The sequence below is a fragment of the Trichoderma citrinoviride genome (assembly GCF_003025115.1).
Source record: "Trichoderma citrinoviride strain TUCIM 6016 unplaced genomic scaffold BBK36scaffold_6, whole genome shotgun sequence".
NCBI lineage: Eukaryota > Fungi > Ascomycota > Sordariomycetes > Hypocreales > Hypocreaceae > Trichoderma > Trichoderma citrinoviride.
The window spans coordinates 407308-432221 of record NW_020194714.1 but is presented as its reverse complement, the minus strand read 5'-3'; the positions used below and the strand labels follow the sequence as shown (position 1 = coordinate 432221).

At 54.2% G+C, this 24914-nt stretch overlaps 11 protein-coding genes across 11 annotated transcripts; 6 read left to right on the top strand and 5 right to left on the bottom strand.

The window, feature by feature from the left end:
- Nucleotides 1-228: 228 nt before the first annotated feature.
- On the top strand, nucleotides 229-2207 carry BBK36DRAFT_1140554 (hypothetical protein; the record flags this gene model as incomplete). Its single annotated transcript, XM_024893390.1, has 2 exons — nucleotides 229-2080; nucleotides 2140-2207. 2 exons carry the CDS (start codon nucleotides 229-231, stop codon nucleotides 2205-2207), a joined length of 1920 nt encoding a protein of 639 aa, XP_024750098.1.
- Nucleotides 2208-2753: 546 nt separating this feature from the next.
- Nucleotides 2754-3850, bottom strand: BBK36DRAFT_1116949 (hypothetical protein; the record flags this gene model as incomplete). The annotated part of the gene is made up of 2 exons (XM_024890293.1): nucleotides 2754-3598; nucleotides 3703-3850. 2 exons carry the CDS (start codon nucleotides 3848-3850, stop codon nucleotides 2754-2756), a joined length of 993 nt encoding a protein of 330 aa, XP_024750097.1.
- Nucleotides 3851-4768: 918 nt separating this feature from the next.
- BBK36DRAFT_1168304 (glycosyltransferase family 59 protein) lies at nucleotides 4769-7863 on the top strand (the record flags this gene model as incomplete). The annotated part of the gene is made up of 5 exons (XM_024895160.1): nucleotides 4769-4784; nucleotides 5696-5805; nucleotides 5866-5954; nucleotides 6009-6601; nucleotides 6662-7863. The coding sequence occupies 5 exons, from the start codon at nucleotides 4769-4771 to the stop codon at nucleotides 7861-7863; spliced, it is 2010 nt and encodes a 669-aa protein (XP_024750096.1).
- A 398-nt stretch (nucleotides 7864-8261) lies between these two features.
- On the bottom strand, nucleotides 8262-8690 carry BBK36DRAFT_1140551 (hypothetical protein; the record flags this gene model as incomplete). The annotated part of the gene is made up of 1 exon (XM_024893389.1): nucleotides 8262-8690. The coding sequence occupies one exon, from the start codon at nucleotides 8688-8690 to the stop codon at nucleotides 8262-8264; it is 429 nt and encodes a 142-aa protein (XP_024750095.1).
- Nucleotides 8691-10821: 2131 nt separating this feature from the next.
- BBK36DRAFT_1135171 (NAD(P)-binding protein) lies at nucleotides 10822-11601 on the bottom strand. Its single transcript, XM_024892547.1, has one exon. The coding sequence runs from the start codon at nucleotides 11582-11584 to the stop codon at nucleotides 10844-10846; it is 741 nt and encodes a 246-aa protein (XP_024750094.1). The 5' UTR covers nucleotides 11585-11601; the 3' UTR covers nucleotides 10822-10843.
- Nucleotides 11602-12939: 1338 nt separating this feature from the next.
- Nucleotides 12940-13851, top strand: BBK36DRAFT_1168302 (alpha/beta-hydrolase; the record flags this gene model as incomplete). Its single annotated transcript, XM_024895159.1, has 1 exon — nucleotides 12940-13851. One exon carries the CDS (start codon nucleotides 12940-12942, stop codon nucleotides 13849-13851), a length of 912 nt encoding a protein of 303 aa, XP_024750093.1.
- Nucleotides 13852-14185: 334 nt separating this feature from the next.
- Nucleotides 14186-15344, bottom strand: BBK36DRAFT_1140548 (NAD(P)-binding protein; the record flags this gene model as incomplete). Its single annotated transcript, XM_024893388.1, has 3 exons — nucleotides 14186-14766; nucleotides 14796-15267; nucleotides 15324-15344. 3 exons carry the CDS (start codon nucleotides 15342-15344, stop codon nucleotides 14186-14188), a joined length of 1074 nt encoding a protein of 357 aa, XP_024750092.1.
- Nucleotides 15345-17726: 2382 nt separating this feature from the next.
- Nucleotides 17727-18830, top strand: BBK36DRAFT_1158731 (isocitrate/isopropylmalate dehydrogenase; the record flags this gene model as incomplete). The annotated part of the gene is made up of 1 exon (XM_024894136.1): nucleotides 17727-18830. One exon carries the CDS (start codon nucleotides 17727-17729, stop codon nucleotides 18828-18830), a length of 1104 nt encoding a protein of 367 aa, XP_024750091.1.
- Nucleotides 18831-19270: 440 nt separating this feature from the next.
- On the top strand, nucleotides 19271-21165 carry BBK36DRAFT_1198313 (N-terminal binuclear Zn cluster-containing protein; the record flags this gene model as incomplete). The annotated part of the gene is made up of 6 exons (XM_024897032.1): nucleotides 19271-19386; nucleotides 19467-20234; nucleotides 20318-20390; nucleotides 20445-20686; nucleotides 20741-21057; nucleotides 21109-21165. The coding sequence occupies 6 exons, from the start codon at nucleotides 19271-19273 to the stop codon at nucleotides 21159-21161; spliced, it is 1569 nt and encodes a 522-aa protein (XP_024750090.1). The 3' UTR covers nucleotides 21162-21165.
- An 826-nt stretch (nucleotides 21166-21991) lies between these two features.
- Nucleotides 21992-22571, top strand: BBK36DRAFT_1158729 (hypothetical protein; the record flags this gene model as incomplete). The annotated part of the gene is made up of 4 exons (XM_024894135.1): nucleotides 21992-22082; nucleotides 22145-22222; nucleotides 22287-22449; nucleotides 22508-22571. 4 exons carry the CDS (start codon nucleotides 21992-21994, stop codon nucleotides 22569-22571), a joined length of 396 nt encoding a protein of 131 aa, XP_024750089.1.
- A 611-nt stretch (nucleotides 22572-23182) lies between these two features.
- On the bottom strand, nucleotides 23183-24697 carry BBK36DRAFT_1117183 (hypothetical protein; the record flags this gene model as incomplete). Its single annotated transcript, XM_024890324.1, has 3 exons — nucleotides 23183-23547; nucleotides 23612-24014; nucleotides 24080-24697. The coding sequence occupies 3 exons, from the start codon at nucleotides 24695-24697 to the stop codon at nucleotides 23183-23185; spliced, it is 1386 nt and encodes a 461-aa protein (XP_024750088.1).
- Nucleotides 24698-24914: the final 217 nt, after the last annotated feature.

Below are 24914 nucleotides of genomic sequence, written 5' to 3'. Positions count from 1 at the left end.
CTGCAGCTCCCGCCTGGCAGCAGTTCCGAGCCGTCGATTGTCCCTTTTCCTGCCTGAGATTCGCCCTCAATTGCGAGCAGCATCGGAGCACGCCTGGCTGCGTCACTCCTGAACAGGTCGCCGCAATCTGGCCTGAGCTCCACGGCCGTCACTCGACGATTCCGCCACCGACAACCTCGCCTCTCCCACCTCCGACAGCCTGCGTGGCATGATATAACCCTCCGCACGATGCATCTCCGGAATCCTGCGCCCACGGCGCTTCTGGCGGCCCTCCTCGCGCCGCTGGCGTCCGCCTTCTACCTCCCCGGCGTCGCTCCCACCTCATACAAGCCCGGCGATCAAGTCCCGCTATTCGTCAACAGCATCAAGCCCGTCGCAGCGCCGCAAGATGCCCGGCTGCACTCGGTCGTCTCGTACGACTACTACCACCCGGCCTTCCAGTTCTGCAAGCCCGAGGGCGGGCCGAAATATGTGTCGGAGAGCCTGGGTAGCATCCTCTTTGGCGACAGGATAATGACGTCCCCTTTCGAGCTCAAGATGAAGCAGAACGAGACCTGCAAGGCGCTCTGCTCTGTCAAATACCAGGAGAAGTCGGTCGAGTTTGTCGCGACGAGGATCGAACAGGGCTACAGCCTCAATTGGCTCGTCGATGGGCTCCCCGCCGGCCAGCAGATCCAGGACCAGCTCACGGGCACGACCTTCTACAGCCCCGGTTTCCTGCTTGGACAGGACGACGAGCAAGGCAACATCCTCTTCAACAACCACTACGAGATTTGGGTGGAATACCATGAGGTCAGCGGCAACGAGAACCAGCTGCGAGTCGTTGGCGTCGTCGTCCAGCCCAGCTCCAAAAAGTACGAGGGAGAGGCCGATTGCGGTGACCACCCGCCACTCGTCTTCGCTCACGGCTCCGGACCCCACGAAGTCAAGTTTAGCTACAGCGTCTACTGGGTCAAGTCGCCCACCGCTTGGGCTACCCGGTGGGACAAGTATCTGCACGTCTTTGACCCCAAGATTCACTGGTTCTGGCTCGTCGACACCGCCATCATCGTCGTCATCCTGGTCCTCACCGTCATGTCCATCCTGATCCGGACTCTGAAGAAGGACATTGCGCGCTACAATCGCCTTGACCAGATCAACCTGGATGATTTGAGCGGCACCTCTGTGCTTGAAGATGGAGTCCAGGAAGACTCGGGCTGGAAGCTGGTCCACGGCGATGTCTTCCGAACCCCGTCGCGCCCACTGCTGCTGTCTGTCCTTTTGGGCAACGGAGCCCAGCTGTTCGTCATGACCGGCTTTACCATTGTATTTGCTCTGCTAGGTTTCCTGTCGCCCTCCAACCGCGGATCCTTGGGCACCATCATGATCATCCTCTACACCGTTCTCGGCGTTGTTGGCGGATACGTATCTGCTAGGACGTACAAGGCCATGCAGGGCGAGCAGTGGAAGCTCAACATTGTGCTGACCCCTTTGCTTGTCCCCGGCATCGTCTTCTCCGCCTTTTTCCTGCTGGATCTCTTCCTCTGGGCCAAGGAGTCTTCTGGCGCCGTGCCATTTACCACAATGCTGGTCATCGTCGGCATCTGGTTCGTCATCTCCATCCCCCTCTCGTTTGCGGGTTCCTGGCTGGGCTTCAAGGCCCCTCAGATCGAAGCCCCCGTCCGCACCAACCAGATCCCTCGCCAGATCCCCCCGGTCACGACATACTTGCAGCCCATTCCCAGTATGCTCATTGTTGGTCTCTTGCCCTTTGGCGCCATCTTCGTTGAGCTGTACTTTATCATGAGCTCCATCTGGTTCAGCCGCATTTACTACATGTTTGGCTTCCTCTTCCTCTGCTACGGCCTCATGATTGCCGTCTGCAGCGCCGTCACCATCCTGATGACCTACTTCTTGCTATGTGCCGAGAACTACAACTGGCAGTGGAGGTCATTCCTTGCTGCGGGCATGAGCGGCGGCTACGTCTTCCTGAATTGCCTGCTGTATCTGGTCACCAAGGTTAAGCTGGGCGGTCTTGCGGGCACAGTTCTGTACATTGGCTACAGCGCGCTGATTTCCTTTTTGTTCTTTATCCTTTCAGGTATGTTGTCGGCCCCGTCCCTTGTTCTTACGGCCAATGTTGTCTAACATTTGCCCCAGGCACGATTGGCTACTTTGCTTCGTGGTGGTTCGTTCGGAAGATTTACTCTTCCATCAAGATTGATTAAAAGAAAAGGACCGTTGCTATAGGCGTGATAGCGATATGTTTGAATTACGCCCTGGCAACTCAGAAAGGAGCCTTTCTTTCTTCGAGAATATTTGCCCACTTCAGGGTCACCTGTAAAGTACATGTACGACCATGGTTCGCGGAGGGTATCGCCATGATGAGGATGGAAGGAAAAAAAGCAGGCGGTTTCTCCTATTTTGCACATTTACAGCACCGAGATTTCCTCCTTTCCATTTCGATGCAATCTTGGAGGGGGTGAGCGCGGTACAGAGCGTTGCGGGATAGACTTGACGATTATTGAAAACCTCTTTCGACTCCCGGTGCCTGCTTATTCTTGGCTGTGTCACAATACCAGCTGGGCATGTTTGATTGCTTTGCTAGAAGGTAGATAATTCAGTGAAGTCGGGTGATCAAGAGCTCCTTGACCTTCTGTACTGGTATTGAAACCCAACTCTATGCTCTATCATCCCCAGATATCCAAGAACTTGCCATTATTATAACGTACCCTGTGTATATCCCTTGAACCAAACTCCAACGAAGCAAGCCTCTAGTCCTCATCATCATCGTCGTCCAAATCATCCAGATTCGTAAACTGAAACTGCTTCTTCTCCGCCTTTGCGCTGGGCGGCCCGCTGACGCCCGCGTCCCCGGAAACACCAGCCGCGGTGCTCGCCCTGCGCCACTCCGCCTGCTGCTTCTCCATCGCCCGCTGCCGCTCCTGTCGCTGGCGCTCTGCTTCCCGCTCGCGCTCGGCGCGCTCTTGCTTCTCCCTTTCCTCTCTCTCCTTGCGCTCTTCTTCTTCTCTGCGCTTGCGCTCCTCTTCGGCGACGGGGTTGTAGCCGCGGGGGTCGATACCTTGTTCGAGGAGGATCTGGTTGGATGCGAGGGCTCCGGAACGGATCTTGTCTTCGAGCGGCCAGGGAAAGAAGAGCTGTCCTGATAAAGGGTTGAGGAACTGGTTCATGTTGTCTGGAAGACTTGTATGCGCCGAGGCCTGCGTCTGCTGCTGCTCGGCGACGCCATTGGTAGGAGCGGGACTCTGCATGGGATTACTCGGAGTCTGCGCGGACGGCGTCATGGCCGCCTGGGAGGCCTGGGGCCCGGCATCGGGAACCGGCGTCTGGCTCTCTTGGTTCGCGGGGGCCCCGGCCATGGCGTTGAGGATGGCGGCGGGCGGCATGGACGTCTTGCTGATGCGGCGGGCGAAGCCGAGGAGCTCCTCGTAGAGGAATGGGTAGTTTGGTTCGGACGGGTAGGTGGTGACCTGGGTGGTGACGAGGTCCTTGCGCGTCGTCGCGAGGGAGGTGAGGGTTTCGCGGATCTGGGCGTCGAGGGCGTTGGACATTTGGCGGAGCTGCTGGATCTTGAGGTGGTTCTTCTGATGGATCTCGACTGGCGAAAAGGGTGGGAGCTTGTCAGTCCTTTTTTTTTCTCTTCTTTCTATGCGCTTGTCTGTCGAGGTGTCTAAGGGGGAGGGGCCGTCGTCGCTATCTTACCTTGCTCCAGGCCTTTGCAGAGTTCATTGTCGGCGTTCTTGAGCTCTTCTGCTTGGATCGGCGAGGGGTGGTATTTCGTGACGGAGTCGATGAGCGTCGCCAGGGCCTTTTCCAGGCGCTCGAAGCGGCTGTCAATGTACGTGTCCATGGTCTGTTGCGGCTTCAGCCTCTTCCAAGCGCGAGATTGCAATAAGTAACAAGAGAGACGTTGATAGTTCGAGAGCAAGAGGCCAAAGAAGAGACGAGGCTGAATTCCGCTACGTACCTTTTGAGCATCGAAAGCTGGTGTGGGGCCAACAAAGGGCGATCATGCGATTGGCCCCGGCAGGAAGTGCAAGGCCTGCTTAGTCATGGCCTCGGGCCCAAAACCTCGCCGAGAATCGCCGGGAATCTGCAAACTCGCGCATTTTTTGGTGACGACAACGAATTGACGAGCAATTGAACGGTATTCGCTGCCAGAACTAGTCAAGATGGTTTCTCCGGTATGTCACGGATGCTCCTGTCAGGTTAACGACAGTTTGATTGTCTGCCTTGGTTGGGCAAGACTGGGATCGGGAGGGCAATTCGTGCAAGCAGAGTAGAAGAGCTAACTCTTGTTGCGAATAGACTCCTTTCCGCGCTGGGGAGTACCGCAGCCCCTACGGCCCCAAGTACGTTCGACCTCTGTGATTCCGGCGATGAATAAAGAATGTTATGTAGGGGAGGGACTACGCGATGCGAAAGAGGAGGCGATTGGGAGGAGAAGCTTGCGGCTGTGGTAGTCTGCGCATTGGACGGAGGTGTAGATGGACTGACATTTGGCAAAGATACGCTTTCCAGCCCCACTACCGCGGCATCAACCTGCAGACCGCTGTCCGATAGTGAGTCTTCATTTTCGATACTCTGGTGATCTTGGTAGAAGGGCCGCAGGAAGTGTCGAAACGAGCTCGGAGAGTGGTGGGGGAAGTGGTGTGATGGGGGAGTTCCTAGACATCAACGGACCCCTGAGAACTTTCCGAACGACGACGATTCGATACAGCCTGGCCTTTTCCAAGATCTCGAGTCTTCATGCCGACTTCAGTCGTCCATGACCTTGCTAACAAGTATCCAGCGGCGTGCGAACTGCCACCATTGGCGGCGGCCTCGGCGTTGCCCTGCTGCTCTTCGCCTCCAGCATGCCCCGCGTCCGCGCCGACATCCTCTCCGTAAGCTCTCCCACAGCTCCAGTGAAGGGCAGGGGTGGATGAATGAATGCTCACAAGCTGTCTAGAAATTCCCCGTCGTTGGCAAGCTCTTTGAGAAGCAGGAGCCTCACCCTGCTGACAACGTAAGATTCCCTCTTTGATGCTCTGAATGCGGGAACCTTGGATGCTGACTGGTGATACGCCCTAGCCCTTCTAAACGGACGCATGGTATGGTGTTTCGGTGAAAGAAAAAAAAGTAAATCAAGGCCTTGCGCAGCGGTTGCGGCGGCTTGCCTTTGTATAAGAGATACACAATAGACTTTTCTACCTATGCACTACGTAGTTGGATGCCCTTCCTCATGCGGCGTGTGACTGTTCTGAACGGTTTCTAATGCCCTTCATGTCCCTATATGATTCCAAGTCGGGAACTGTCGATATCAAGTCTTGAAAAGCGACACTTATCCATTTTACAGCCCCTCCTCCCTGCTATTGTACAGTTTTTATTCTGGTATTGCCACTGTACGTTCCTGCATCATCTGGACAGCTCATCTCATTTCAACCTCTCGGTGTTTCAACACAAGCCAGACATCAATACATGAGTCTCAAATCGGAACATGATACGCTCATTATAACCCTCACTGCTCTGCCGTGCATGATTGCACGTCTCGTCTCTCTTTAAGGCTCTATTAGCCAATTCGCGACACCTTCTTCCGCCAACATGGCATCAACCGCCCCTGATGCCCGTTCCTTGGGAGCAAACTTGCAGTTCACAACATGGGCTGTCGGTGCTGTCCCCATTGCCTTTCTGGTACACGTATTGCTCTTCGGAGGCAGCGGAAGTCCTTCTGGCGGTCTGGGTCTCTTTTTCACCGTTTCCCTCACTGCAGCGGCTTTTCTATGGCTGGGCCTGGTATCTGAAATCGTCCCCGAGCCGTATCTGGTGAGCACGAATCAACAAACCAAGAACACAGTGTGGCATGTGCTCATGATGCATAAACAGGATGAAGTCTTTCATATCCCTCAAGCCCAAAGATACTGCCAAGGCAAGTTCCTAGAATGGGACAACAAAATCACCACACCCCCAGGACTGTGAGTGGTGTCTGTGCTTCTCGATTCACAGAATCGCCTCTAATGTGCTGCCAGATACTGGGTCTCCATCTTGATCCCCCAAGCGGCCAAGATGAGCGGCCTCCTATCCTCCTACACATGCGACCCCAAGACCCTCCGCGTCACAAACGCACTCGGCATCCTCGTCCTGGCCTACTTCGCCCTACAATGCCGGAAGGAAATCGAAGCACGCCTGCACCAAGCGCATTCACCCCTTCGCTTAAACGGCACATCACAGTACGCCATGCACACGGCGTTCAACATCGCGCTGTTCCCCTTGCTGTTCTTCTTTTCGGGGCTGTACTACACGGACGTGGTGTCTACCGCCGTTGTGCTTGCGTCGTTTCTGAACCATTCGCGTCGAGTGGCAAGGTCTCAAAGTTCGCTTGTTAGTGATCTTGTGACGATCCGGCTGGGGCTCTTCGCTCTTACTATGAGGCAGACGAATGTGTTTTGGGTGGTTGTCTTTATGGGCGGGCTGGAGGCTGTTCATGCGGTCAAGACGTTGCGGCCAGAGGCTGTCAAGCGGCCGTTGATGACGACGTTGTCGGAGCAGTTGCTGTTTGTCGTCAAGAGGTGGTCTGTTGGACATGTGCATGACTTGCCGCTGCACATGGCGTATCCCGAGGGTGAGGCTAAAGACAAGATTGAGTTTTTATCAACCTGGAAAGCTAACTTGTGAATTGGAGACATGCTATTCACTGCCGTCAGTCTCGTAATAGCAGCCCTCTGCAATCCTATCCGTGTATTGAGACAGACATGGCCATACGTCTTCGTCTTGGGCGCCTTTGGCGGGTTCGTAGGATGGAACGGGGGCGTTGTTCTCGGAGACAAGTCGAACCATGTCGCGACCATTCATATCCCCCAGATGCTCTACATCTGGGCGTTTTTCGGCTTCTTTTCGCTGCCGCTCTTCCTCCCCTACGCGATCCTGGGAATAGATGTCGTCCGAAGCCTATTCGTTCCGCAGAGGAATGGCGCTACAAAGGCACCTGACAAGACGAGTGCAACAACTTCCTCGAACACAGCACCCCAACGAGGGATCTCGCTCCCGCTCAAGATCTTCAGCACCATCTTCACCAACCATCTACTCTGGCCAATATATCTAGTCTCGACATTCATCCTCTCCGCCGTCATCGTCCGCTTCAACACCATCATCCACCCCTTCACCCTCGCCGACAACAGACACTACATGTTCTACGTCTTCCGATACACGATCCGCCGCGCCCCCTGGATCCGGTACTTTCTCATTCTCCCGTATACGCTCAGCCGCTGGCTCGTATGGGGTACTCTATCCGGCTGCTGCTCGACCCGGACCTCGACGGGAGCTTGTTCGGCATACTATGGCTCGTCGTCGTCGCGCCCATCGCCATTCTCCTGCGATCCATTTACGCTCGCAACCACCAACGACTCTGGCGACAAACAAACCCCCGACCCTGAGCCAGCGCCGACACAGAAAGATGTAGAGGAGAAATCCGCGCAGGACCCCCTCCTGTTCTCAAAAGAACCCGTATCGACATCCACAGGCCTCATCTTCCTCCTCGCGACAACCCTCTCGCTCGTCACCGCGCCGCTCGTCGAGCCTCGGTATTTCATCATCCCGTGGGTCATATGGCGGCTGCTCGTTCCCGCATGGCGACTGCACGACCACCAGGCCGCGGGAAATAGCTTGTTCAACAACAACAACGACAACGACGCTCCAACATTGTCTGTCTGGGGCAGGGTTATCAGTTTCTGTCGGGTGTACGATGTGAGACTTGTCTTGGAGACGGTTTGGTTCATTGCGATTAACGTCGTCACTGGCTACATCTTCCTCTTCAAGCCATATGTTTGGAGGGCTGAGGACGGGAGTATCCTCGATGAAGGGAGACTACAGCGATTCATGTGGTAGGAACGCATCTTATTATAGATATTGCATGGTGGTCATAATAAATGCATGTTATTCAGGAGAGGTTCAAATAACCTCAAATGTTTCGTTCTTATGCCAAATCAGGTGGACTTCGTTTGCTTGTTAACCCGAAAGAATGAAGAGAAACGAGTCCCAGCCCATAGCCCAACGCCACGCCCAGTTCCCAAAAGTCCCGAATGAATGCCGTCCAGTCGGCCTTGATTTTTTTGCAGTTGCAGCCTTGTTGCCCAAATTCCAATGTCGCTCTAATCATATGTATATACGGATTTTTTCTCATGCCAGTAGTCGAAATGAAAGGGGAAAAAAAGAGAGGACAAGAGAACGACGGGCAGCCATTCTTGTCAAACTCTCAGAGTGGGTGATGCCACTTGCCGTGTCACCTATAAGCTCAGGCGATCCAGGCTCAAGCCATCGTTACTCCTTACCCGCCGAATCACACCCAGCTTGAAGAACTTTTCCTCGCCTGCCGCCGTCCTGCCGCCGATATACCACTTGTCCGCGCCCAGGGCGTCGCGGAAGCCCTCGCTGCTGCTATCGCTGCCTCTCCTTCGCGAGCCGTGCGGAATGGGAATGCCACCGCCGGGCGAGCCGCGGGGCGTGTGGATGGCAACGTTGGTGGACGATGACGATGTTGTCGTCGGCGCGGCGCTTGTGGAGATTGCGCGGGCGGCGGAGGAGGCGGGACCACCTGTTGATGAGGCCGCGGCTGCAGCGGCTGTTGTGGAGGCGGCGGCGGCTGCGGCTGATGCGGATGCCGCCTGGGACGAGTTGAAGAAGGAGGAGAGGAAGAAGGGACGTTGCGAGGGCATCGCGGGTGTTTGTTTCGGGGGTTGTTCGTTGTTGGTTGTGGTTATCGCTTGGTTCCGGCGGGTTTGTTTGTTTGTTTGTTTGTTTGCTTTCCCGGGTGTATGTGCTTAGGTTGGTTTGTTTTCGCTTCGGCCTTGTGCAGATTGCTGTCGATGTTTGATGCAGCTCGCTGGCTATTTATTTATGCGTCGAGGTGGGTTATGACGACGGTGCGTGTGCGTTTTCGTGTAGGGTTGAAGAAGGGCGAAACGGTCTCCAACAGTTGCTTGGCCTATCAGAGGATGCCGCGGCTTGCAGATGGATGATGTATGCGAATGCGCAACGGCCTGCAGCTGCTGGGAGGGCGATCGAATGAGGCAACGGCGTCGCGCGGCTGGGCCGTGATGCGGTGAGGCCTGGCGGTTTATTTTCGGCAGCGGCAGGTTGCAGTGCGATTGAAGAGTCGAGGACGGAGTTGTGTCTGGTGTGTCTCGTGTGCGAAGGATTTTCCTGAGGGAGATCCGAAGGGAGATGGAGAGAGGCGGAGACGGGAGGGGGAGACGGATGGAAGCTGAGAGGAAAGAGGAACAGTCTTGAGTGATGGCAGATGCGGAATAGATCTTGCTGTTACTGGCGATGAAAAGCAAGCCGAGGAGTTGCAGGAAAAAAGAGGCCGTCTGTCCGGAGATGGACCAAGCAAGTTTATGGCAGCGATTCTGACGTCGAAGAGAGTCGGCAAAACTCGGGCAGTCGGAGGCCAGCTGCAGTGACGGCACTCGGTACTTGTACCTAGACTGCTGGACCGACCGGGTCGAGGGGACTGCTGGCGGGCCCTGGAGTGCTAATGGCGGCGCTGCGATAGGCCGGGAGAGCCCTGGATGTGGGAATTACAGCACCTGGATGGCCTGGGGGCGGGTCACGGACCAGCCATGCAAGTCACACTGTGCAGGTACCGGTACTTTGGCGCATGTCCACGCGCGATCCGTCGTCGGGCTTCTGATTTTGTTCCGGAGGCGCGAGGAGGGACGGTGAAGAGATTGATAAAGAGGATGCATATGTATGCCGTTGCGTACGAAAGAGGGTGTAGTCTGCATGTATCTATGGGCTGATGAATGCGGGGGAAGTGAGTTTCTGGGGAGTTCTGTTCTTCAAGGACGCCAACACCAACGGAACAGCAGATGTGCAGGATGGGCGCCATTTCCTACAAACGGGGCGGCGTTGAAGTTGTGAGCCCTGCTTGGCTCGAGCGTGGCGTGACAATTCTGCACCGGCGACATGGCAAGCATGGGGTGTTCTATTAGTATTCGACAGTCCTCGCCATTATCGTCGTCCAACGCCGTCTGGAGTCCGGGGTAGTTCCGTGCATGCCGTGGCGCGCGCTGTGGTGTCGTTGGCTGCATCGGTGAGGCATGCAGTAGTCTCTTCTCTGTCGATAATACTAGCCCTCTTCTCCGCACTCCAGTCCTTTCGACTGCTCGATGCCAGGCACTTTTGGGATCGCAGACTGTGGGTTGCATTTGAGCAGTTGTTAACTATCAAGTGATCATACAGGGTGCCTCTGGGACGCCCTCCGAGTTGTTTTCTTGCGCATTGTATCATGACAAGGGAGCGTCACTGGAAGCGAAAGAGAAGGAGTCATGTGCTCGCCGGAAAGGGGAGGACGCATCTGTCGAGGCTGACAGCCTCGTGTTGATCAGGGGAAGTCGATCGTACTTGTACAGTGCCTGAAGATGCAGGGGGTTATACCGTGAACCGAGGAGTTAAGGTATCCAAAGAGTTGACCATGGATACAAGTCGCATCAGATTCACCTGTCGTGTTTGGATGACAAGAGCTGGGATCAATGATTCAAGGGTTGCGTCGTCATGCGCTGTGGCAGGGCTCGACTGAAGTGGTCGAATTGGGCCTAGCGCGGACCACGCACAGGGCGTCGGCGTCGGGTCACCTCGGGCTCGGTACGTACCCGCATCAGCTGCTGCTGGTTAGCGTCGGCCGTAAGAGGTCAAGCGTCGCAGAAGCATGTGAAGGACGTGATGATGTCGAACAATTCAATTTCATCTAAGGTAATTACAGCATCACCTGCTATCCCATCTATATGCCATCAAAACACCAGCACGCTCTATCCATTCCAATATAACATGAATAATCAATAGTACCAAAATGCTTCACCACAACCCCTCACACCATAATGCCCCCATTCACCAGCACCGTCTGGCCAGCAACCCATGAGCTCTCGTCGCTGGCCAGAAACTTGATCGTGTTGGCCACCTCCTCAGGCTGGCCCAGCCGGTTGAACGGACTCCAGGCCTTGATGGAATCGACCAAACTCTCGGGCTTTCCCTTGAAAAACAGCTCGGTAGCCGTCGGGCCGGGGGCCACGGCGTTGACGACGATGCCCTTGGCAGCCAGCCCCTTGGCCATGACCCGCGTCATCTGCTCGATGGCGCCCTTTGTGGCCGCGTAGAGGAGATACTTGGGCGGCACGGACGAGTAGTGGCAGACGCCCGTGGAGATGAAGATGATGCGCGAGCCCGGCGGCATGTGCGGCACGGCCTTTTGCGCGAGGAAGTACGGGCCCTTGACGTTGAGGTCGAAGCTCTGTGTGAAGTCGTCCTCCGTCGTGTCCTCGACGTCCCGCATCAGCATCAGGCCGGCGTTTGCCACGACGACGTCGATGCGGCCAAACTTTTCAACCGCGGTATTGACCAGGCGGTCGATGTCGCTGATGTTGGCGGCGTCGGCCTGGACGGCAATGGCGCGGCCGGGGCCGAAGGACTCGACCAGGGCGTTGGCGGAGGCGGCGTCGGAGCGGTAGTTGACGACGATGCGGGCGCCTTCTCTGTGGAGCCGCTGGGCGGTGGCCTTGCCGATGCCGTTGGAGGCGCCGGTGATGAGGACGACCTTGTCTTGGAGAGACATGGCGAGTGCTGTGGTTGAGTTGGAAGTCAAGTGTATAAAGAGCTCTGTGATTGGGTCTTGTAAAGCGTGTAAGTGATGCTTGGTGTAGTGCTTGTTGTAGTGCTTGTTGCTTGTGTTGATGGCGTTGGGATTGACGACAAGACGAAACTGGACGAACCCATCCTCCTATATATACTTGAATTGATCCTAACCATCAACATCTACTTTATTTCCGTTTGCAGTCGACGAAACCGAATTTCGTGCGATCTCCATCTATACCGCCGCCATGGCGTTGTTTGTAAGACACCAGACACTTGTCGGATTTTGGCGCCAGTGGAAAAGTAGCTCCAGATCGGATTTCCAGGCACAAAGCGTGTGTCGATAAATCCGACCGTGGCGTCGCCCCGTCGCTTTTGTCGTTTATCCTCGTTTCCGCGCGCCCGACGGAGGATGACGTGCGCGAGCTGCCGACCAAGAGTGGTTCTATTTTCTTCTTTTCTATGAGATAGATACTATCTTTGTTCTTAAGCTTCTTTTTCTCCGAATCTATCGCGCTATAGGATGTGACTAATGTTACCTTAGGATTGTGAGCTGTTTACGGAGATGGAGTTAGTACGAGTGAGAGGCCGACCGTCGCACAGCACGCGACATGTTTTACCTTGTTCCGTGCTGATAATCCCGAACAACTCATTGTCTGTCAGTTCGCACTATACGGAAAGGCCAACCACTGTATCCGTTTCTAACTATCTAGTATTTCTCTATCTTACATGCGAGGCTAGAGACGGACAGCAGTTGAATTAATCCAGGGTATCTTGTTCGTCTACCTCTGAAACTTTCCGAAATAGGCACTATCCCATGGTATCAAAAAGAGGAGCAACAGCATCATTTTCCTTACGCGCAATGAGTACCTTGGCCTGGAAATCCAATACTGAGTCCGACAATCCTGCCGCTCTCCTGTTGTAAGGCTCAGCAGCTGAATGCATGCCAATTGACGTTACATTGAGAGATGTTGCTTAGCTGCCCCTCAATGCATGGCCCAGGTTCATGGTAATCACTCCACTTACATTGCCGTGACTTGCATCTTGCAGCTTCAAGTAGTACTCGTATAGTCTCGCGGTTCAACCACCTGTGCAAGATAAATGAGAGAGACAGACGAAAGACGAGACAAGGATACATCTAACCTTCAATGTGAGACTCGATGACATGATTGTTCGATAGCGGAGCTCATCGCGGCCGCACTTGTGTGATAGTATCACTAAGCAAGTAATATAAAGCGATGGAATCACATGCTTCCTCCAGCTTATTCACCCAGCTCAAACCCAGCCTCCATCTCACACCAAACATCTCCAAATACCCTCATACAAAATCACTCTGCAATGGCCAGCTGGCAGGCCTATCTCGCCTCGTGGATGGTCTGGTGGCGCTTCAAGGGCTCCCTCCAAACCGTAAAGGCCCTCCGCCAACGCATCGAAAACGACCGCCAGACAAAGAGCACGCGACCCCCCGCGCACCTGGAAACGCAGTTCACCATCGAGGAGCGCCGTCTCGGCGGCTGCGTCCTGTACGATGTGGCGCCGAAATCAGAGATGCCGAACCAGGCGCGGATCCTGTACCTCCACGGCGGATGCTTCCTCTTCGAGATTGACGCCGCGCATTGGCAGATGGTGGCCGTGCTGGCGGAGCGTCTGCAGGCTGTTGTCACGGTCGCGATATTCCCCCTGGCGCCGGAGCATACGCTGATGGAGATTTTCGATGCGGTGAGGCCGGCGTATGAGGAGCTTGCTTTGCCGGCGCAGGACAAGACGCCGTTCTTCGTGGTCGGAGACTCGACGGGCGGGAGCATGGGCCTTGCGCTCACACAGGAGGCTCTCAGGGGTGGTCGTCCGGCGGCTTCTCGGCTGGCCTTGATGTCGCCTTGCGTGGAGTTTACCTTTCAGAATCCGCAAGTGCGACAGGCTGCTCAGACGGATCCGTGGCTGGATGTCCCCGGGTTTGAGGAAGCGGTGCGGTATCTCTGTCCGGATGTGTCGCCGGACGATCCGCGCGTGAGTCCGCTGTATGGAGAGGTTGACAAGCTGCCGCCGACGCTGGTCTTTGCCGGAGGGACGGAGATGCTGACTCCTGATGTGAGGAAGTTTGTGGCCAAGGCGGTGGAGCGGGGGAGGAAGATTGAGTATGTGGAGGGAGAGGGCTTGATGCATGTGTGGCCGCTGGTGCAGTTTCTGCCGGAGGCGAGGGAGGCTGTGGATAAGCTGCTGCGCTGGCTGGAGTGCGGCAAGGGTTTGTGATGCTGGTTTCAGCGAAGGACCGTCTACTGGGGGACCTGGGGTGAGATTGGAAATGGACGGACGAGATGGGCTGCATGGTGGGTTTTCACTTATATGGCATGAGAGGAATTGGTTTTGCAGAATGAAAGAATCACGGCGTTTTGGATATAGTCTGACAGTGAGCGAGAATGCGAACTGCTGGATCGTAACCATACCCATTGAACGACATGAGGCTCGGGCACAGTAGATGACATTGCGTGAATGGTTACCAGCTTGCGTGATCGAAGTGAGAGTCTATCTTATGTTCTTTCTCCTTATTGATGACACCATGGCTCAAGTGCCCGTCGGCGGTACCCTAGTTCTTACCCAGCAGCTCCAGGTAATGGCCCACCACGGAGACAACCTGCTCCTCAAACCGCTTAAACTTGAATCCAAACAGCTTCTCCGCCTTGGTAGTGTCCACCTGCGTCTTCTGCGTCACAAGCTGCTCGACAGCCTCAAACTTGAACAAGCCATCCGCAACCGCCTGCGGGAAATGCTTCTTGATAATGCCGATTGAGTCCCTCCAGTCGAACGGCTCAAGGGGATGGGATCCAGCCAAAAAGTCCTGGTTACCCTCCACCTCTGGATCCAGCGAGAGAACATGAAGGCGGGCGACATCGTCAAGGTGGACTGGGGCGCCTGGAATGGGAGGCCGTGGTGTGCCGAGGAGAGGACCCATGAGGATCTTGTTGGTACCCTTGACGATTTGCTCGGCGGTGGTGACGGTCTCGTCGCGGCCGATCACGTAGAGGGGGAGGACGTGGATGACGTCGAACTGGGGGGATTTCTCGGCGACGAAGCGCTTGGTTTCGTTGAAGGCGGCGGATTTGGAGGCGGCGTAGGCGTCCATGACGTTTGAGAATGGACCATGCGATGTTGGGACTCGTGATTCCTCTGTGAAATGTTAGCGAAATAATCTTGACTTGAGATCCTCTGGATATGCACGAGGTGCCGGATCTTGAGGAGTGACTTGCCGTTAATGTATTCGCCCGAGCCTAGGATTGCAGGAGTGGTTACAGACATGATGGACCCGGTAATGACAATCCTTTTCACGCTTGTCGCCTTGATCGCAGACTCAAGGATGCCCACTGTGCCGTGGATGGCTGGCTGGACCATGTAGCTGTCATAGTCGATGCCCGGAGGCGCGTTGCTCGCCAGCGGAGAGGCAACATGCACGATGTACTCGACGTCCTTGACGGCTTCGTCGTAGGCTCCCGAGACAGTAATGTCTGGGACGATGATGCTGCTCAGCTGGGCGGCGTATGGAGCGACGGGCTTGAGTTGCGAGATTCTGTCGAAGCCGGCTTGGTTCCTGACGGCGGCGCGGACCTTGTAGCCTGCTTCGAGGAGGAAGACTAGTGTCCGGAAGCCGATCATGCCAGTGGCTCCGGTGAGCTATAAGCTATTCAGCTATGGATCACGAATACTGTAGAGGCGGGGAGGTAACTTACAAGGACGAATTCACCGGCCATGATGGTTAATGTGAGAACTGTTGTGATGGAGAGTTGAGATCGAGATTGTAGGGCTTGCGAGGTAGGTGTGATATCACAGCGACATGGAGTTTACCTTAAAAAGGATTCACAACGAAGACAATATTGATGCCGAAGCAGAAGTCCGATAGACACGCTTGGTAAACTTGAGCATGTCCGAAACGATACAGAATGGTAAAGATGCTAGCAGAACTCTATTTATCCGGATCCAGCCAGATGCATCAACTGCCAGCCAGCTGAAGCAATCCGCACTAACCGGGCGTAATAGTGTTGTCGGATCCGGTTTATTTCCCCTGCGTATGTACATGGCTTGAATCCTTCAACTTGATGGTAGTTGTAAACACTCCCGATAGACCTCGTGATGAATAAGAGTTCATTTGTAATGAATGGATACAAATGTATGGAATCAAGCCGCTGGGCGAGTGGTGCCGGTTTCCTGTTTCAGGGTTTTACCTCGGGTTGCCTTGGGAGTCGAGGCCCCTGGAGAAGTGGGATAGCGGTCGGTGAAAGGGTCTTGTTGAAGTGCGGACGGGAGGCTTTGTCATGGATGTGGTTTGTGAGTTTAGTGGAGCGAAGTGATTGCTAAAATGCCGAAATTCTCCGCTAATGCAGTGAAGAAGGGCTGTTTTTGGTGTCCATGGAGTGGTTGTGGTTGGGGTGCTGGTTCTGCGATTAATAATGGTGTTGCTGACGCCGAGTTCGATTTGCGGCTAGTAGTTGGGTGTTGATGATTGGTGCGAGATGTCTTGGAAAGATTGCCTGATTAGGGTAATGGTTTACTGCAGGGCTGGTTGCTTGGGGATTTGTGTCTTGACAATGTATTACTGAGTGTGAGTAAGGCACTGAGTGTGAGTAATATCGAAATGAGATTCAGGTTGCTTGCGGAGATAAGAGATTGAACGATGGCCAAGACGCAAATGTGAAGTCATCCTTGGGATTTATGCTAGGAGCAACTTGGGGACCGTTGATAGTTATAGCGACTTGTGATGGTGATGATGGAAGTTGTAAATATGAGACCATATCAAGAATATCCAGTCTCTGGGCTCTCATGCGTTAGCAGATATGGATATACTGAGTCGGCTGTTCTTCAAGTGTTGACTCCTCGAATCTATGCGCACCAATCTTGGAGGTGCTTGTTGCGGCAATAGGCGGTGGTCAAGTTCGATGGAAATGCCGATAGATGAGTGAAGCACCCGCAACATATGTAGTAATCAACGATTTCTCACAACAAAGATATGCTCTCCGGAAACACGCCGGTAGGCAAATTGACAAAACCTGTGCAGTACTTCTCCAAGAGATGTTATGTTGAATCCTGTGGATAAGCAAGCGAATACACCATGTTCCAGTTTATAAGTTGCCCTCGCCTAATGTTTTTGCCGATACCAGCTGACAAGACGAGCTGGAAGTGTGTGAGCCAACCGCAACAAAGCGCGAGGTCTCATAATGAAACTGTCATTTTAAAGTGCTCACCATGTCCGAAGGGCTTTGTTACCATCACCGTCACGACTCGAAATGAGCACCGCGTGTCAATCTTTGGCATCAAAACTGGCAACGCCTCTCCGTTAAAGCGTCCGCCATTTGATCTATTCCACGTATTTCCCCAGTTATCCTGTTTGGCAACGCGCAGCGAATCAACGAGGAGCACAGCTTCAATTATGCTTCTTTCTGTTTTGTCTTTCATTTCTTCATACGACGAAGGAGAAAGCTGGCAGCAATGCTTGGGTTGATGGCCACGACGTTGATCCGGGGCATTACAACCAAGAGGCCGTGGTGGATGAGGTTGGATCTGGCATTCTGGAGTTTTCAACGGCGAATATAAGTAGTAAAACTCCATCGCCTGAAAGAGCTTGAACCGGTACCTGCAGTGAGAGTTACACATCGAAAGGTATGTCCATTGTAACAACAAGTCGGGGATTGGGCAGCGAATGGCCGAAACAGGAATCTCTCTGGATTCGGATAAAACTGAAGATCTCCGGCTTCATGCAAGCTCCTTCAAAGGACAACAGGTTTGGCGTGAGAAACAATAGTAATCTCCAAAGAGAACGGTTTCCAGAGCTCGACTTTGAGACTTTCTATCGTCTGCTGTCTGTAAAGTCTTCAGCATGAATCTGTCTGTGCATGCAATAGTCACCTCATACTGGCGGGAGGCAGCGTGATACCCCGCCCAACGAGTCGGCTACTTCTGCGGATGAAAGAAGAAGCGTACGAATGCTGATCATTTGCCGTGTCGTGCTGCTTCTCCCATCAGTCTCTTTGTTCCACTATTTGCCCCAGGTTTTACCATCATCATTTGATCTGGTCTTGCCATCTCGCTCCCCTTCTGGTGATACCTTATACAACGGTGCCGGCTGACGCTCAACCGAGATGACGGCAAAGCCCCTCAAAATCGCCGTCATCCCTGGCGATGGCATCGGGAAAGAAGTCATGCCCGTCGGCGTGGCCTGTCTGGAGTCTCTCTCCAAGATCTACGACATCCCGATACAGTATGAATGGTTCGAGTTCGCCAGCTGCGACTATTTCCAAAAGCATGGCGACATGATGCCGCCGGACTGGAAGCAGACGCTCCTCCAGTTCGACGCCATATACTTTGGCGCCGTGGGCATGCCGGACATCGTCCCGGATGATGTGTCGCTCTGGGGCAGCCTGATCAAGTTCCGCCGCGAGTTCGATCAGTACATCAACCTCCGCCCTTGCCGCCTGATGCCCGGCGTTCCATGCCCCCTGGCCAACCGCAAGCCGGGCGACATCGACTTTTGGATCGTGAGGGAGAACACCGAGGGCGAGTACAGCAGCATCGGGGGAAAGATGTTTGAGGGGACGGACCGCGAGATTGTCGTTCAGGAGACGGTCATGACGAGGACGGGGGTGGATCGCGTGCTGCGGTACGCGTTTGACCTTGCGCAGAGCCGGCCGCGCAAGAAACTGACGAGCGCGACCAAGAGCAACGGCATCAGCATCACGATGCCGTACTGGGACTCGAGGGTGCAGGAGATGGCGGCCAAGTACCCGGACGTGGCCGTGGACAAGTATCACATCGACATCCTGACGGCGCACTTTGTGCAGCGGCCCAACATGTTTGACGTCGTGGTCGGCAGCAACCTCTTTGGCGACATCCTCTCAGATCTTGGCCCGGCGTGCACCGGCACCATTGGCATCGCGCCGTCTGCAAACATCAACCCGGGCGGCCAGTTCCCCAGTCTCTTTGAGCCCGTCCACGGCAGCGCTCCGGACATTGCGGGGCAGGGGATTGCGAACCCCGTGGGCATGGTCTGGGCTGGGCAGATGCTGTTGCAGCATTTTGGGCATGAGGAGGCTGCTGCTCTGTTGCTTCAGGCGATGGAGAGTGTCATGGCTCGGGCGGAGGAGGCCGTGGTTACAGCAGATATTGGGGGCAAGGGGACGACGAAGAGTTTCGGGGAGGCCATAAACAAGGAGATTTGGAGGCTGGCTGAAAGTAAGGCGACTTGAAAGGTGTGAGTTTAGCTTGTTCAGCATTCACTTATATGATGCCCGGGATCATACGGGACGGGTATGTCTACTTTGGGTCACCGGCATCTTACCACGCTCAACAGCATAACATAGTTGGTCCTATCAATATGTTCAAAGTCCAAATCAGACCGAGGCCCTGTCAAAAGCCAAAGACGATGATGGCGTCTTCACGTCAGCTTGTAAGCCACAGTCTGCCTCCTACGGACATCATGCCAGACCTCGGCATCCGCAAGCCCAAATTTGTCAGCGCCGCCCTCCCGTAAACCCGCACTTGAGCGGTCATATCAGCTCGCATCTGTCCGCAAGATGCCGCAGCCCCAGCTAAGCAGTTTCCCCCATCCCTTCAGCCTGCTGCGTGACTCGCCTATCCGCAGCCCATCAGTTATTAATACGTGCCCGGGATAACGCCATCTCCCACCATGGACAGGCGATACGAAAGCCTGGCGACGACGCCTGCGCCCTTTGCCTGCCTAGCATGTCGCGACTCGAAGAGGCGGTGCGACCGCGCTCTTCCGCAGTGCAGAGGCTGTCTCCAGTGAGGTCAAACTTGGCGTCTGCTTACTATCGGGTGTTCTCAAGTTGTCTGTTATGCTGATCAGCGGCAACCCGTTATAGAAAGCGGATTGTGTGCGACTATCCGTATCGCCGCAAGAAGAGAGAGCGAAAGACGCAGCCGGCACCGTCCAATGCTGTCGTCTCTCCCACCTCCGGCTTGCTGACGGACCAAGCTTCACTTACAGCCGAGATATCATCGCACCCAAGCCCGGACTATGATGCCTTCCACCCCGGTTCCTCTCAGTCCGCCGCGGCCAACTTTCTCACGGAGCGCTTCCTTGATCCGGAGGCGTTCGTCAGCGCCCAGTTGAAAGTCCCGGAGCCATCCGTAGATCATCTCATTACAAAGGAAGTGTCGGACTTTGTTGGTGATGTTGCCAACATCAAGGCAATTTCTGACAAGTTCTTCACCTCTGTGCATGAGTGGATGCCGATTGTGTCCAGAATACAGTTCCTGGCGAATCTTGTCGGCTGGCTCACGCATAAGCGTGCCGAGCTCTTCTTTCTCATTCTTGCCATGAGATTGTCCAGCGAACAGGTTTCGAACCCGAGGTCGCGGCTTTATCAGGTCACAAAGTATCTGCAGTTTAGGCTCGAACATTCCGGAGTTTTGTCTCTTCAAGTTATTCAAGCTTCGGTTCTTGTGGCTCTTTATGAGATCGGACACGGCGTGTATCCATCCGCATACTTATCCATTGCTGGATGTGCTCGCTATGCTACCGCTCTGGGGATCGACCAGTCCATTCTCTGCCGAGACTTGAACGGCATATCGTGGAACGAATTGGAGGAACGCCGCCGTGTATGGTGGTCGATACTCGTTCTGGATAGGTACTGTTACTTCCTCATGCTCCCTATTGCAGCGATTCCGTGTTAACCATAGTCTCCAGGTTTCTGAACCTTTGCGATCCCAGCCGCCATCTGGTGACGCCTGACCCGATCTTGGAGAATTGGCTTCCTGTTGACGATGCTGCCTTTAATGACGGAGTAAGTCCTGGGCCCAATCTTTGCAGCGGTTCATCTTTGACACGATGTGATTAGTCTGGCAGGCCGGAGGATGCATACACGTTGGGCTCAGCCACTGCTCTCGACCTGGGCCGCTTTGCCCGCTTCGCACAAGCTGCTCATTTACTCGGCCAGGTTCTCCGCCATGTCGCCGAAGGATCCCCAGAGAGCGAGACGGCCCAGCTGAGGCGCACCATCTTCTCCCTCGTCAGCATTTCAAAGCTAGAAGCGCATCTGAGACAGATGGAATTCTGCTCTCAGACGGCCGTGTGTTATTGGTAAGTTCTCCTTGTCACTTTGCTCTTTTTCTTCTGGACTCTAACAGCTTCAAGCGGGATCCTTCTCCTGGACTCTTCTCAGGCGAAGAACAAGGACAGAGCGGAATCTTTTGTCACATCTCTCGATCAGATGTCCACGGAAACCAATTTGATATCGCAATCGGCTCTCCAAATGTCCAACTATCTGATTACACGGCGATCCTTTATGGACATACACAACCGATCGTCCCCGTTTCTCTTGCATATGATGTACAGAGTTGCACTGCTCTATCTGGAAAGCTCACGGCCTACTCCTGGTGACACCACCGCTGACAAGTTGCATCTGATCAAGCAAGGGATGGAGATCATCGGCCGTCGATGGCAAATTGCCCGTGTGTATTTACCCAACGACGCCCTTGAATATTCACTGACATGCTGTATAGAGTCATACCTTTCATTGCTGTCGCGACACGAAATCATGCAAGCGATGAAGTAGATGCGAACACGGCTTATCATCGCTGCTCATCGCTCCCCAGATAACTTGTGCAAAGCTGGTCCAACCGATGCTCTTTCTTACCGGACAGGCTGAAAGCGAGCCACAAAAGGCTTCATCGGTCTGCCCTACCTTACATATAGCCCGCTTTCTTCCCGACTTCGGTCAAAAAAAAATTGTAGAACTTGACACCCGTGTCGAATCCGGGGCACGGCAGGATGGCGCTTGGTTAGACGCACGTCTGTGGCGGCTTATAGAGTCACAATGGGCCATGTTCAGCTCTCCACATTCAAGTGTTTGACACAATATGTGGCGGATATTCTGATTCATCCCAAAGGATAGAGACTCATCACACCGCTCATCACATGGATCACAGACATGACTGAAAGGTGGCACCACGCATTCTTACCGTTTGTCTCGGGGCAGTACGCGGGAACGGCCCGGGCTGCCGACACACGTTGTCATGTCTTCCATGGTATGCGGTCATTGTATGCGGAGATGGAAGCTGTAATATGATACGACTTCCGAGACAATGTTCAGCAAGATGCCTTGATTGTGAGTAACAGGTCCGAGACAGGTTCGCGCGTTCAGGCTGGCACATGCGTCGTTATGTCGGCCGAACGCCACTATCCTGCAAGGCGTCGAAGTCTTGCGTCAAGATCAACCTCATGTACGACTTTTCAGCTGGCAACTTGAACAAGTGATACAACATAGATTGGTCCCGCCCAACGTCATAGAACTTGACCTTGGGCTATAAGTATACTGGATTCCCCCGCGAATCACTTCCATCAAGTATTCCTCAAGCCATCTCAAGCATCTCACGCATTCTCAAAATGAAGCCCCTTTCATACATCGCCGTCCTTGTCGCTGCCTCCGGCGCCGATGCCAGAGTGACCAACCTTCCCACGAACAATGTAGTCTGTGGTAAGATAGTACCCAACCCTGAAGAGTGCAATACATAGATGGCGTCTTACTCGTTTCGACAGGCAACATCCGCGCCTTCACGCCGACCGATGTCGCGAACGCTGGAAATGCGGCTCTAGCGCACAGAAACAATCCCATTGGTGAGCCACATACATCAATTTGGTCTGTCCACGGCTTCTTGATTGACAAGTTGTCGTCTACTAGGTGCACGAAAGTATCCTCACAGATACCACTTCAACCGACCAGACTGTGGCAGCCAGCTCTGGGGCTTCCCGCTCTCGTGGACGGTTCCGTATACCGGAGGAGATCCTATGCTCTCCAGGGCTATTTTTACCTTTGTTCAGGATGGGAACGAGCTAGTAGCGAGGTGAGCTCGTAAAAGCATCCCGTGTTGTGCCTGATGTTGGTTTACTGACGTTCATTAGATATTGCGGCACTTATGCGCACAGGACGAGGCCTGACGACAATAACTTTTACCAGTGCACTTGAACTGAGGAGTGGCTTTTTTGATCTGTTTATAGTCCTCTGAGTGAATAGGTAACAAATCAGGGAGACTCAGGTCTTGATTGCTTGACTGCTGACATTCCTCCTCCCCATGTGACCTAGAGGGAAAGATGAGGAAGACGTGACTCTAAAGCACATAACGACTCATGCCTGAGACAATCCGTGAGCTTCTTATCCTTGAATCCTTCTTCTTCTCAAACATCTCCGAAACCGCCCTATTCCCACACGCAGCAGCCGCATCAATAGCCGTCTGCTAAGCATTATCCTCCGCCATAACATCAAGCCCCATATCCATCACCTCCCGGAATCGTTCCACATCTCCGCCCACAGCAACATTCAGCAGCTCTCGTCCTTTGTTATCTCGAGCGATTTGTCTTGGGGCAGCTGTAGAATGAAAAGAGGGCTGTTGGGGTCTGATGATCGATGGTAACGATGTTACAGCAGAGGCAACAAGTCGCGGCTATAGAAAGGAATGGCCTTGATGTCCTATACATGGATGATTGGTACTCGTATCATGAGTCAAATTCATTAACAAAACAGTCGCTGGCTACTTCTGCCGTGACAATCAACGCCTTAATGAAACTCCCAGGCATAAATCAATCCACTTGCACATTTCCAATCACGGACCAGTTCGAGCCGTCATATTGCACCTCCCTGATATGCCCATCAACCAGATAATAACACCGAGCCATGCCGTAGTCCGACAGCAAAGATGTGACGGACCAAATCGTCGGCGTGAGACAGGAGATGTCCGTGCCATTGTCGGGGCTTCCCAGGGATGCAGGCGTCGACGAGGTTCGCCATCCTGTGCTGTCATCCTCCCAAGTCATCTGGAGAGCGCCCGTGTCGTCTTGCCAGAGGATATACGTATTCATGGCGCCGTCAGATGTGTTTGTACTATCTCGGGGCACGGTGAATGCTCCCATGGGTGCATTGGCCGGGACAGTGAAAGCTGGCGCATCTAGGGTTGACCAAGTATGAGAATCCGGAGGACCGAAAGGACGTAAAGGGGGGATTTCACTCACCCGTACTCAACTCATCGGTCAAATTGTGCCTTTCTTCGACAAGGAGCTTCTGGTCGTCCCGCTGATAGATGAGCCTCTCGCCTCCACTTCTTCCTGCGTTGACAGTGTACGGAATCTCTGCAATGCTTGAGTTTCCATGGCACTTCAAGCCCACCTTCTCTTGGTTCCAAGTCAGATTGGCAAGATAAGCTTCTTGCATCAAGTTATCGCCGTCCTGATAGATGACGCTCGGCCAGTATGCTGCTAGCCTTGAGTTTGTCCCTGCCTTCCAGCCTTTGGACGACATGATTCCGCTGCCATTGTGTGTTTGTGCCGAAGACGAAGGGATGTCCTGCTCTCTGTAGACCCACTCTTGGAGTTCGTCTTGGTCGTTGAGATAGAATATCTCTACTTGCATGTAGTTCTTCACAATTCAAGTCCGAGTTAGCCGCATCCACGCAACCCCAACTGGGTGAAGGCCAGGCTCACATTACTGTCCGTCACCGGGGTGAAGTAAAAGACGGGAACATTGAAGCACGATGCCGCAATCGGAGTGCCTCGCTTAGCCTTTGTGTCCTCAAAGGTAGCCAACATCGACCACTTGCCATCGCCGGAGTGATACCGCATCAGCCGCAAGTCGCCGTCCTGTCCCTGGTAGATGAGGCGGATGTTGAAGCTTGAGGAGCTCGTCCACCACCCCGTGACTCCGACGCCTGAGCGCGCATAAGCGGCATTGGGCGAGCTTGACGAGTTGGAAGAGGTCGACGGGGTGGAAGAAGGTTGAGAGCCCGCGGAATCGTCTGGTCTTGTTGTGGCTGACTTGTGTCCGTGTCGTCGCGATGCAACAACGCCGCCCGCAACCGCTGCGGCAATCACAAGCAGCGAAATGACGACGCCTGCTACGATGAGCCACAGCTTCTTTCTCACAGGTTCTTTTCGTTCGCTCTCCTTGATTTCAGCCTCGTTTTTGGAACCACTACCAACGGCGTCCAGCCCAAAGTTGACAACCTCCAAGCCGTCGTCACCGCGGAAGACTTCCAGCCCCTGTCCGACTTGCGCATTTGTCGAGACCTCTAGACCGGGATAATAGGCTCGTTGATGACCCATCGGCAGCTTCGCGGCGTCGCGCTCGGAGATGCTGTTCATCACATTCACGTCGCAGGTGGTTGCACTTCAAGAAAGACAGATGCCATAATGCGTTATGTTGTCGAGTCTAAGTTGACCCCTATTGAAGGTGGCCTACCTGGATGACTTGGTTCTGAAGGCGGGCGCGTGGCAGATCAGGCCGGAGCCTGGCTAGATCCATTCTCGATAGTCTGATCGC

Coding starts and splice junctions, on each gene's coding strand:
- BBK36DRAFT_1135171 (XM_024892547.1), bottom strand. CDS start 11,584: ATGTCTCTCCAAGACAAGGTCGTCCTCATCACCGGCGCCTCCAACGGC.